The 12,554-nt window shown below is 48.3% G+C and overlaps 1 protein-coding gene across 5 annotated transcripts in view; it reads right to left on the bottom strand.

Annotated features, from left to right (window-relative positions):
* Positions 1-1,304: 1,304 nt before the first annotated feature.
* Positions 1,305-12,554, bottom strand: part of Pla2g5 (phospholipase A2 group V) — a 36,919-nt gene continuing 25,669 nt past the window's right edge. For all 5 annotated transcript variants that reach the window (XM_040756266.1, XM_040756268.1, XM_040756265.1 and 2 more), the window contains 4 exons: positions 11,746-11,793; positions 9,857-10,001; positions 3,102-3,208; positions 1,305-2,411 (listed from right to left, as the gene is read on the bottom strand). In XM_040756266.1, coding sequence (XP_040612200.1) covers positions 2,290-2,411; positions 3,102-3,208; positions 9,857-10,001; positions 11,746-11,785 — 414 coding nt within the window. In that variant the 5' untranslated portion in view covers positions 11,786-11,793 and the 3' untranslated portion in view covers positions 1,305-2,289. The remainder of the gene's footprint in view (positions 2,412-3,101; positions 3,209-9,856; positions 10,002-11,745; positions 11,794-12,554) is intronic.

Below are 12,554 nucleotides of genomic sequence, written 5' to 3'. Positions count from 1 at the left end.
CTAAGCACAGTTTCAGACACTGGCGTGGGTCCTGCGGTCCCAGTGGCCGTTGACTGTGATTTCACAATCCCCGCTGACTTTTACACATTGTGCATTTCCATAGCTCTTAAAGGGCAGCCATGAAATTTCAGGGAGATGGCTTCTCTTGATGGGGTTTCTGCTTAGGAGTCCACAGACAAACAAGAGGAGGTTTCTTCACAGGCTTGGGAGTTCACTCAGCTCTCTGCTGCCTCAGAGATGTTTACAGCAGTGAAGGTGGGCCCAAGGTGGCCAGGACCATGTGCGGGCTCCACAGAAGCAGGAGGAATCCTGGAGCCCTGCCAGACTAACCACCCAGGGGACAATTCAAAGAGACATTTAGAACAGAGAAAAAAGTGGATGGCTCTTGGTCTGAGTCCAGGGGCACCTCTTGGGAAGCCCCTAGCATGGGAGTAGTCACTGAATTGTGACTCCCTCACTGAACTGGAGTTGAGGACAGTGTGTGATAATGGGCAAAGGGAGGCCTTCGAGTCACATCTTCAGGTCTGATTCTGGGATCAGTCTCCCACCTTCTCCTGGCCCTAGTAGATAAGTAGAGAACCCACAAGGTCCTGTACAGCCCAAAGCCTCCATGCTGTGCTACTGTTTTTCCAACCTTACAGTTTCCCTGGCCTAACTGAGCATCTTTGGATACTGGGGCTCAAAGACAGGAAGCCCAGAGAGAAGGAGCTGACTGCTTGTCCTTTGGTAGAACTTACCAGCAGCACGACACCCAGCCTGGCACCTGACCCTGACAGGAGAAGCAGGATCCCTGTCTCTTCATGCCATCAAGGCAAACACCAGGCATCAGAGGGACACTTCTGAGCTCCCCACAAACCCACTTAAGGCTGAGCTTGGAAAATGGCTCTAATTCTGAAAAAAAATAATGTGTATAGGTCTATGTGTTTGTGCCCATGCCCATGTAAGTGTGTGTGTGTGTGTGTGTGTGTGTGTGTGTGTGTGTAACTACTTCCGTTGTCATTCCAATGGCTGTCTATTGAGCTCCAGGAATCTGACTCTCTCCCCCTCCCCACTACTGAGATTATAAACACACACGCCATGCCCAGCATTTTTTTCTTTGCTTGCCTGCTTGCTTTTATTAATGAGTCCTGGTGATCCAGTCCAGGTCTTCATGCTTTCTTGAAGCTGACTCTTTACCCACTGAGCCATTTCTCCCATCCCCTTGATTCTGAAATGTTCACATGTGAACTCAGCATGTGAGGCCCACTCTGGTATTGTTTAAATATAGTCGCTAGCATATGCCGAAAGGTGTGAATCCAGAGTTGTCTCATATAATTCACTTTATTTAGAAAATGTTCGAACACTGGAGTTCTCCGAATAGAGACCTCATGTGTCCTGCACAGACTGTGGAGACGTGAGTGAAGAAACCCTCCTTTAGTGTTGAACGCATCTCAGGACCCCTGCAGCCCTGTATCTGCACCGGGGGAATGCTAGGAGTCTCATTTTAATTAGTTAATTGGTTCTCTTTGAGACATAGTCTCATGTAGTCTAGGCTAACATCAAACTTGCTGTGGAGCAGAGGCTGGCCTTGAACTCCTGACTCTCCTGCCTCCTCCACTTCCCAGGCACTGTGATGAGGGGTGGGCACTAACAATGCACCTGGATGGAGTCTCGTTTAATATTTTTGAAGAAAGTCAGAACAATTCAGACTACCCAGAGGCCAGGGCTGAGGGCTGGATGCTGCCCTCTCTAACCTCTAGAAAAAGCATGAGCCCCAGGTCTGGCTTAAAGGATGCCAAGGTTTAAGAAGATGAAGTTAGACAAAATTTGAAAGGCTTCTAAGAAGGCTCCCACCTGTTCCCACCTCTACCCCTGAGGACATGCAGGTGCCTCAGGGGTTAGAAAGGGTTAGGCAATCCTACCCCAGCCCCATCAGAGGAAATGCTGGGGGTGTTTACTAGCCTTGAGAATTGGTTTATTTAATATCTACATAGCAGATTTATAGAGTTAATTTGCCTTCTACTCCAGTAAAAGGTCTCTGGAGGGTAATAATGACAGTTCAGTTCCAGAAATTGAAAGAAAAGTCAACACGGCTTTGGCCTAGAGCTGGGGGAGCTCCTGGGCCCAGAGCCAACTTCACAAGTGCAGGCTCAGCCATCCTGGGAGTTTGCCAAACCTGGACCAGAGTCCCTCTCTAGGACTCTGGGGGACAGAGTGTAGCCCTGGGTCTCTGGGGCATGAATCAGGACTACAGCAGGGGGAGGGGCTCCAGTGTAGGAGGCACCGCCAGGACACAGCCCATACAAGGCATTAGCAGAGGAAGTTGGGGTAATACTGGTAATAAGGATTGTAGCTCCAGAGGTTTCTCCGCAGGCAGTAGACCAGCTTCCGGTCACAGGCGCACAGCCTCGTCGGACAGAAGGACCCGTATTCTACAAAAGGGACACCAAGTGCCGAATGAGCATGGAAAAATTGTGCCCCACCAACTCTGCCTTGTTCAAAGTCATATCCTAGGGTGGTTTCTAGTCTGCATAGACCCCATCTGTGTCCTGCTCTGGAGGGAATCTCATAGTGTGTGGAGGAGGACTCTGCCAGGGTGATACAAAATCTGATGGGAAAGCTTCAGCTCCTGAGCTAAGGAGATGTGTGATCGGATGGAGGAGGCTTGGCTACTGAACTAGAGTCCAAGATCTTGAACAGGATGAGGTTTCTACTCAGGGAGTCCCAGTTCTGATGGAGCAGACACATCCCCTTTGAGTGGAGCACCTATCTTAAGGGTGGAGATAGTTTCTGTGGAAGGCATTAAATAGAGCTGTACCTGGGGCCAGGCTTTGAATTCAGGGCCCTGGGCACGAGTCCCTCCTGTTGCACACTGGCAAACCTTTGAGCTTCCATTATACATGTGAAATAAGGGAGATGAAACCTATTCTATCCAGGGAGAGGAAATCTGCAAGCCCGAAGAATCTACTGAACAGTGGGTCTAAACCAGGCCCACCCTTCCCTGGAAACCTAAAAAGGCTACAACAGCCCATGCCCCTCACCCACACTCTGCCTCACAAGACACGGGCTGGACCATCTCTTGAGTAGCGTGACTCCCAGCCTGAACGGGAAGTCACCCTTACCGCAGATGACCATGCCTTGTGTGAATCTGTAGTCATAGGACTGGGTCCGGATGCCACAGCCTTTCTCCTCCAGCTCCCCGTAACAGCGGTCATGCATCCAACAGCACCTGCCAAAGCAAGGGATGGGAATGCTTAGTGGAGAGGTATCCTCTTGACCTTTGCACCTGGGAGAGATCCCAAGGTGAGAGACCAGTTCAGGGCAAATCTAAACAAAATCAGAGCCAAAGGTGCCTGGGGGTGGGGGTAGGGGGTAAGGGAGCCACTGTGCTTGGTCATTTAAGTTGTCTCTGAAGGACTTTCTAACCCCCAATCCGTCTCTCTTTGTCCTGCATACACCCCTGCTTTACGCAGCTTGCCTGAGAGCACAGATGCCTGAGACTAAGTTTGACTTTCTCTAAGACTGCAACAGTTTAGACAAGATGCTCCCCATAGAAGGCTTGCCTAGTAACAGCACCTCCACCAATGAGCCGATGCCAACTCTCTCCTCTGGTCTCCACAACCAAGGAGTTCGGTATCTAAGCAGCTTATGTAAAAGTTCTGACTCTCCTGCTAATTAAAACTTCCCCTTACCTCACCCTCCTTGAATAGGCCCATGGTTTTTACGGTGTGCATATTCTCATTGCCGGGTATCACTGCCCCCAAATCAATAGCTACCCTTTGGAGATTCCGTCTGAATGCTATGTAGGCTGACACCCCCAGCAGGTGTGGAACTGCGACCACGCTTCTCTGGAAGACCTTGTGGCAGTGGGTGTGAGCTGACAGGGATAGTGTCCGCCAGAGTGAAAGATGGGGGTGCTGAGGCTCGGAGAGGCACCCTCCTGACCTCCATACCCAGGGGAGATTCTAAGGCGAGAGTTCAAGTCTAGGGCCACCACTGATCGGAAGTTGGTTGACCTGTTTTTGCCTCCTAGTAGCTAGATAGAGTGTAGGTGTAGTAGTGTGAGTGAAAATGATTAGGCTATTAGGAGATGTGTTCTCGTTGGAGTACGCATGGCCTTGTTGGGGGGAAGTTTCAAATGCTCAAGCCAGGCCCAGGGTCATTCCCTGCCCGCTCCTGCTCATCCAGATGTAGAACTCTCAGCTACCTCTCCAACACCATATCTCCCCACTGCCGTGCTTCCTGCCGTGACAATATTGGACTAAACCGCTGACCTGTAGGTTCCTTTATTAGAGTTGGAATGGCCATAGTGTCTTTTCACAGCAATAAAAACCTAGCTATGACAGAAGTTGGTTCTAAGGACTGTATTGCTGAGGTAGGCTGAACCATGCTTTTGTGTAGAAGAATGTGGAACACTTTGGGACGTTGGATTAGAAACACGACTGGACACTGTAAGCAGGCCTTGATGGGCCACACTCGTAGGAGAATGGAAGACAGTGGTGCTGAGGGTGATTTAACTGCGGGGGCCTGACTTAAGAGGTTTCAGAGGAAAAAGAATATTAGTTTGTAGCCTAGAGACCGTTCTTGCGATATTCTGGCAAAAGAATGTGGCCGCTTTCTGCCCTTATCCAAACGAAACTGCCTGAAGCTACATTGAAGAGCTATGGATTAGGAGCTTTGGCAGAGGAGTTTTAAAACAATCTAATATTGCCTGTGCTTCTTGATGATTAGTGGTCAGTCTTATGCAGATCTATAATGAAAGGGAGCAAGCTGAATAAGGAAAAAATTTAATTTAGTTTGAGGAGAAACTAGGAAGTATAATGGAGCTAAGTCCTGTGTTCAAGGAGATAAAAAGATTAATGAAAAGCCTGATGCGAGACAGAATAAAGGGAGTGGTGACCTCAGGGCAAAACCCCACCAGTTAAGATTCCAACTTGTGAGAAGGAATTAAAGAAAAGTTTAGGGCTGGATGTGGGGGTGCACACCTATAATCCGAGCCCTGGGAGGCAGAGGTAGGTGGATTTCAGAGTTTGAGGCCAGGCATGAGTCAGGGGTGCCCCTGCATGGAGGCCTAGAGGGGCCATTGTGTGAAGACATGAAGGTGAAGCCTGGATTGCCTTGTGGACCCCAAGATGCTGGAGATGTCAGATTCGTGGGATCCCTGGTGAGGAGAGTGCCTAACAGGGAGTGGAGCCAGCCCAAGAGGAAGACGTATGTTGTAGTCAACAAAGCTAAACAGAGCTGGAGATCTGAAGAGCATCTCAACCTCAGACACCAAGATGCGGAGTCTGGAGTTTGCCTAGCTAATTTTCTGGCTTGCTTTGGTGCAGGATTTCCTCACTATGCTCCCTTCCTCCCTTTTGGAATGATGGTGTATGTCCTGTGTCATTGTATGTTGGAAGTATGTGATCTGCTTTTCCATTTTGATTTTTGCAGGGGATTACAGCTAAGAGATTGTAGGAGTCTCAGAAAAGACTTTGAGCTTTGGGTTTTTAGACACTCTTGAGACTGTGATAGACTATGAGGACTTACTAAGCAGGACTGAATGGGTTTCTGCATTATGATATGGCTACAAGCCTATGAGGGCCAGGGAATGGAATGTGGTAGCTTGAATGAAAATGTCCCCCAAAGACTCATAGGGACTGGCACTATGAGGTGTACTCTTGTCATAGTACGTGTGACCTTGCTGGAAGAATTGTGACAATGGGCCTACATCTGTTGATCAAGATGTAAAACTCTCAGCTATCTCTCCAGAACCATGTCTGCCTGTCTGCTCCCATGTTCCCATCATGATGATAATACACGAATACTCTGAACTGTAAACCAGCCCCAGTGAAATGTTTTCCTTTATTAGAGTTGCCATGGTCATCATCAATAGAAACCCTAACTATGGCAGCAAGGCAATGGTTAGACTACATTTCCCAGTCTCCCTTGCGGGTGGATATGATGGCTGCATGACCAGGTTCTAGGCAAAAGTGATGTACATGGCTTCCACACCTACCATGAAAACCTCCTACATATCTTCCTCTTCTCTTTCTCCATTTTAGGTGGTGGAGATGACCCAGCAGAGGACAGCTGAACCATAAATGGGGATGTGCTTTAGGATTGCATAATATGAGTGAACAAAAACTTAAACTCTAGTGTGTTTTATATGTTGTGGCTTCATTTGGGCATTTTAAATTTTATTATTTTATATGTGATGGTGGTTTGCCTACATCTATGTTTGTACACCACACATGTGTCAAGCCAGGCCAGAAGAGGGTCTCCTATACCCTGGAACTGGAGTTGCAGACAATTGTGCAATATAGGCTTGTGCTGGGAATTGAACCCAGGTCCCCTGACAAAGCAACCAATGCTTTTAACTGCTGGACCACCTCACAAGCCCTGATTTTTTTTCTTTTTGATTCACAGAAAATTTGAGGCCGTACAGGGAAATTCCTGATTCCTTCTATTACTAACACATGATTTATATGCTGCATTTGTTATAATTAATGAATTGCTATAGATATAGTCTAAGCTAAGTAACCAGTTCTGTAAGTGATAATATATTACCAGTTTCATTAATTGTAAAAAAAAATCCATTGTGTATTTTAATTTCCTTAGTGTATTAGTTACCATCCCTGTCCCTGTCAAACCTGACAAGAAGCAACGTGAGGGAGGCAGGGTTTGCTTTGGCTTGCAGTTTGAGACAGCCCATGGCGGCGAGGAAGGCGTGATGGCTGGAGCATGGGGCAGCTGCTCACGCTGCATCTATAGTAAGGTAGCAGAGTGGAGACAGGAAGCGGATTTGGCTAAGATATTTCAAGGTCCACCAAAGTGACCCTCTGCTTCTAGCTAAGTCTCACCTCTTCTTCCAGCTAGACCCCAAAAGTCCGCCCCAAAGTATCCAAACACATGAGCTTATGGGGGACATTTCCCATTTAAACTTCAGTGTGTGGGTGTGGGGGTGTGTGCATATGAAGCCCAGAGGGGGCTATGTCCTGTGTCTCCATTAGCCACTCTCCACCTTATTTTTTGAGGCAGGGTCTCTCAGTGGAACCCAAGGCTCACTGATTCAGCTAGACTGGCTGGCCAGCAAGGCCCAGGAATCTACCTGTCTCCACCTCCTCTCACAGCAGCGTCCAGCTTATTCGAGAATCCTTATGTGGATTCTGGGGAACCAAACTCAGGCCCTCATGCTTGCAGCAAGGACTTTAGTGACTGAGTCATCTCTCCAACCCAATATCTATAAATGTCTATGTAATATTACATATTAAGCTAACCAATGAAAGGTCCAGAAATAGGAATATGGAAATAAAGGACCCAGGAATAGAAATATAAACACATAGGAATTTGAATTTGTGGCTTCAAAAAGAAGTAGGAGCTGACAGTCATCAGCCATGTCAGCAGTTAGGGATTCATTTCTAACAATGGAGTCCCTTGCTTTATGACTGGCAACTGAGGGTTAGCTATCAGAAAACCCCTGCCACTTACAACCGACAACTGCAGTGAAGTAAACTTTTAATAATGTGTTGTGACTTTCAGGTTGCATTGCTTCCTATTCTTCCCTGCCTTGGGAAAACCTGCCATTGCCAAGGAACTGCAGAGTTATGGTAAACACCATTAGAAGTGTACAGGAGAAACAGTTAAATTAATACAAACACTAACTTAGCCAAAGACCTTGCTAATGAAAGTGTAAAAAACCATCTGTACTTAAGTTTTGTCTCGGGATTGTAAAAATTCTTTTGCTCATGCCTAATGCTTACTTCTTCCTCTAAAAGGGGATCTCAAGTCCGCCCCGATGGCCACAGTTTCAGAAGCCTGATCTCTGGCTGTAGTCCCAGTTAACTGGTAAGCTTTTTGTGCCCCCTGGTTTGCTTCGGCTTCAGACTTTGGTGGTCTGCTCCCCCACCCTTTGTGCCCTCAGACCCAACAAGAGTTTATGATAGTGTGTTCAACTACACTCCATTACCACATAGGTCATTCTAGCCTTCTCCTTGCTTATGATCCACAGAGTCCCACTTCAACTTTGCCCCAACTCCCTGATGCCCATTTGATGCCATCCACTATGGTGCCCACTGGCATCAGAACTGTTAACTCTGTACACTGAGTTTTCCAAAGAACAACATCTCCTGTCTCGCACAATCTTCTAGAGGGGCGACACTCCCCTATCAAAAGGTAGAATCCAGGTCCTCTCTCTTTTCAAGCTGACACAAAGTACCTAGACATATTGTTAGGCACAATGGTACTATACATCATCCCATTGAAATTGTTCATCTTGACTGTCAATTTGACCCAATTAATAGCTGTCTAGGAGGCTATAGAATCCCACCCTTGGATGTGTCTATGAGAGATTCTCTAGAGATTAGATCATGTGGGCTAATGAACGGCTTCATCCACTGATGGATTCTTAATATGATGGCATTATTAGGATGTGGTGAAGGAACTCCGGGGCCACACATTCCCACCATCGTGTCCTGCCTCAAAACGGGCCCAGAAAGTGGCCATGTGCTGAGCCCTTTGAAACTGAGTCAAAATAGCTGCTTACACTCTTAAGTCATTCTAACATTTATTTCCTCACAGTGGGAGAGAAGTAACTAAGACCATGGTGTTGCACAACCACCATAGGAATGCAAACCACTTACCCATCGCCTCAAACAAGCATTTCTAGGTGGCAAGACCATCAGTGATCTCTCTTAGGCTGCTCAGCTCTTGAGCTGCTCCCCGCACATTGACTACAGTCATAGAACATCAAAGCTTACCCCCCCCCATTGAATCCGTGTGCTCATTGGCTAGCCTAGGTCTCGTCTCTCTTGAGCTTTTATGGCTGGACCAATTAAGAGAGCCATGTAAGCAACACTGTGGAGTTTTGCCAGGCAGCTGAGGCTGACCTGGAACTTGCGATATAGCCCACATCAACGTCAAACTCTTGCTTTTCATGCCTCTACCTTCCTGGGACTGGGATTTCTGGATCCCACTCCCATATCCAATGAGCCTTGTAGTTTGAGAATGTTTGCTCATAACCCCCCAAGTGTCACCATGCTGTTAGAAAGTCGATATAGCCTTGCAAAGAACCCATAGAAAGGGCCCGAGGCCAAAGCCATGAGCCCCCTCTGGTGTGGGTCATCCAGCCCCAGCCAGGCTTTGCAAAAGGTAACTGAACAGATGGGAGCATGGGAGCCATTCTGCCTTGGCCTCCCCGGACAGCAGGTTCATGAGCAAAGTAAACAGTCATGGTTGCGTTAAGTCAACACATATGGATCATTTGTTTTATTTCAGTAAACCAAGTGACACTTTAGGCCACTGAGATCTTGGGACTCTTGGGAGTTACATGGCTTATCTTTAAAAGCTGCCTAGCTCCTCTGAGCCTTAGTTTTACTTATTTTAGAAGCTGGCATAGTCCCAGCACTCAAGAGTCAAATGCAGGTGGATCTCTGTGAGTTCGAGGCCAGCCTGGTCTACACAGTGAGTTGCAAGACAGCCAGGACTACATAGTGATATCCTGTCTGGAAAAAAATTAAATAAAAATACATAAAAATTTATTTTAGTTTTGTGTGTGTGCGCGCAAATGTGTGTGTGCACATGTGTGTGCGTGTGTGCACGTGTGTGTGTGTGTGTGTGTGTGCACATGGGAACACTGGTGCCCAAAGAGACCTAAGGCATCAGATCCCCTGTAGCTGGAGTTACAGGTGATTGTGAGCTGACCACCATGAATGCTGAGACCCAAACCCAGGTCCCCTGACAAGAGAAGTGACACTCTTAACCACTCTTAACCACTGAACATCTCTCTACTGCTGAGCTTCAGTTGTAATTCTCATCTCCTAGAACAGACATGGAATCAGCAGAGGTGACGAGGGGAGAGCCCAGAGCATTAAAGGTGGTGATGATGTCAGCTCACCAATCAGTACCGTCCTTGGGGGTCCCTTCGCCGCCCCAGCCACAGTAGCAGCCATAGAAGCCATAGTTGACTATTGGATCCTTCCCAGTCACTTTCTCAATCATGGACTTCAGTTCTAGCAAGCCCCCTGGCACTGCAGGCACACCTGGAAAACAGCCCAAGCCCCCATGTAACTCTGAGCACTGGCAGCAACCCACTTGCCACCCCTCCCATGCACTCTTATTCTCCCGGTTGATGGGAGGAGGGCCAGGCAGATGACAGCACGTGACCTGGAATAGGAGTTAAAAGTTTGTTAGCTGGAAAGTGGTGGTGCAGGTGGATCTCTGAATTCAAGGCCAGGGTGGTCTACAGAGCTAGTAGTTCCAGGACAGCCAGGGCTACACAGAGAAACCCTGACTTGAAACCTCCTGCACCCCCCCCCAGCAAAATAGAGTTTGCTCTTGGGGGTTAGGGGATGTGGCTCAGTTGACAAATGACTCACCTAGCGTGCATGAAACCCTAGTTTTGATCACCAGCACTTTGTAAACTGGGTGTGGAGTATGCCTGTAACCCTAGCACTCACAAGGCAGAAGGAAGAGGTTCAGAAGTTCATGGTCATCCTTGGCTACATAACAAGTTCAAGGCCAGCCTGGGCTACATGAGATGCTTTCTTAAAAAAAACCAATTTTTTAAAAAAAATTGAATTTAGAAGCAGAGTTTGGAGCCAACTCCCTTGCATTACAAATTGGGAAACCGAGGCTCCTGTAAGTCTAGAAGGAAGTATCTTGCCTAGGGTTTTCAATGCAAGGAGCCGGGGGCTCTTTCACTGCCTTGGGTCTCAAGTTCCTCCTAGGATCTCCAGATAGCTGGCAAGGCATCAAAGGGCAGAGTTGCCCACCAGGGGCTGCAGTGAAGCTTAAAACCAGATGTACCAGGCCCCCAGACCTTAGCATGACTGACTCCATGATGGAAGTACCATTCATGTCATAAAACGCAGCACGTACGCAGCACCATCAGCCAAAATGAAGACAAAGGCCCAATCCATCAAAGTCTATCAAAACTCTGGCGAAGTCTCTAAATGTACTAGCCTTGTTTCTTGGCTTCTTTAGTTCCACTTCAGGGTAACTGTTCTTACTAACTGAAGTATGTCAACCCAGAATACAGTTTTTGCACTTAAAAGCTCACCCTGAGAAAAGCTCAAGGCTATATATATTTCAATCACCCGGTGTAGCCACCAGCGGAGCTAGCAGACTTTCTATCGCCTTAAACCCGTGTCCAAGAAGTCTTCTCTAGTGGCTGCCCCACAACTTTGAAGACCCTCTCAGATGGGGTGGTATGCAGACATACGGAGCAGAGAGTGACTCAGGAATCAACTGGAGTCTCTCTCTCTCTCTCTCTCTCTCTCTCTCTCTCTCTCTCTCTCTCTCTCTCTCTCTCTCTCTCTCTCTGTCTCCCCTCTTCATTGAACCAAATGTATCTATCACTATACTGCAAGTGCTCTGCTGCTGAGCTGTTCCCCCAGCCCGGAGCTGGGATATTTCCTAAGGATTTTGTGTTCTATTTTGTTCTTGCTGTTTGTTCTTGTTCTATTTTTACACTTCGGGGAAATATCTGCCTCCCACATTCACAAGCTCCACCTCTTCATGTTCATAGCCTTCACACCCTGACCTACAGCATCCAAATCCTGCCACAGCATCGCGTCCACCAGCGCTAAAGCAGGGGCCCGGGGAGACCAAGGTCTTTGCTGATGCCTTCGCCCGCCCCACAAGGGTGGAGCTGAGACTCACACAGGTCTCTGAACCTCAAAGGCTGGTTGGTGGTCACCTTCCTTTCCACTACCTAGTCACTCACAGGATGAAGGGTGGGGGGCTGGGGGGGCAGGGTTCAGAGGTCATGGAGCCAACACTTACTGCAAGCCAGGAACCAAGCCAGTGTGAGGAGGCCCTTCATCTTGGGTTCTGGAAAACAAAACACATTGCATGGTGTCCTTGAAGTCATCGCTGCCAAAGCCTGTTTAGACCCCACCCGGCTCCAAACTAGGTCTGGGTGTTCCCTCCCTCGTTGGGTAATCCACAGACTGCTCCAGGCGGAAAAGACAAGGCAAAGCCTCCAGGCCTTGATCCACTGAATTCCCTAGAGACAGAGGGTCGTTACTGACTCCGCCAGACCGTGGCAGTGATAAGTGCCCCTGACATTTGTCCCCTTGGCAGATGTGTAAATGGATATTGCTGGCACAAGATCAAGGACAGGAGCTGACAGGCCCCTGGACACAGCAAGAATCGGTGTGGAGGGCTGCTGGTGAGGGGGCTCAGTGGGTAACGGTGACTGCTGCCAAGCCTGGTGACCCGAGTTTGACCCCTGGGACCTACATGGTAGAAGGAGAGAACTGATTCCCACAAGTTGTCCTCTGATCTCCAGATGCGTACCTCTACACATACACACCAGACACTGAATAAGCTGTAAATAGAGGGTGGAGGAGGGAGCTGGAGCACGGAGGGCGGAGGGAGCTGGCACTTGTATCTTGTTCCTGTAGTTCATGGGGCTGACATCTCTGAGTTCCCGGATGCTCATTTGAGGGATGTAGCTGTTGGTCCCCCCACTATTCCTGCACTGAGAATGATGACTGGCCCGACAGGCGCTCCAGAATGGAGTCCAGCACCCAGAGTGAGTCCTGGTCGTTGGGGGCTTCACTATGGCTTTGTGGCCTCAAGGCACACTG

The sequence above is a fragment of the Mesocricetus auratus genome, unplaced genomic scaffold (genome assembly GCF_017639785.1).
Source record: "Mesocricetus auratus isolate SY011 unplaced genomic scaffold, BCM_Maur_2.0 Super-Scaffold_100014, whole genome shotgun sequence".
Classification (NCBI taxonomy): domain Eukaryota; kingdom Metazoa; phylum Chordata; class Mammalia; order Rodentia; family Cricetidae; genus Mesocricetus; species Mesocricetus auratus.
The sequence above is the reverse complement of the archived record's forward strand: the minus strand, read 5'-3'. Positions and strand labels throughout refer to the sequence as shown.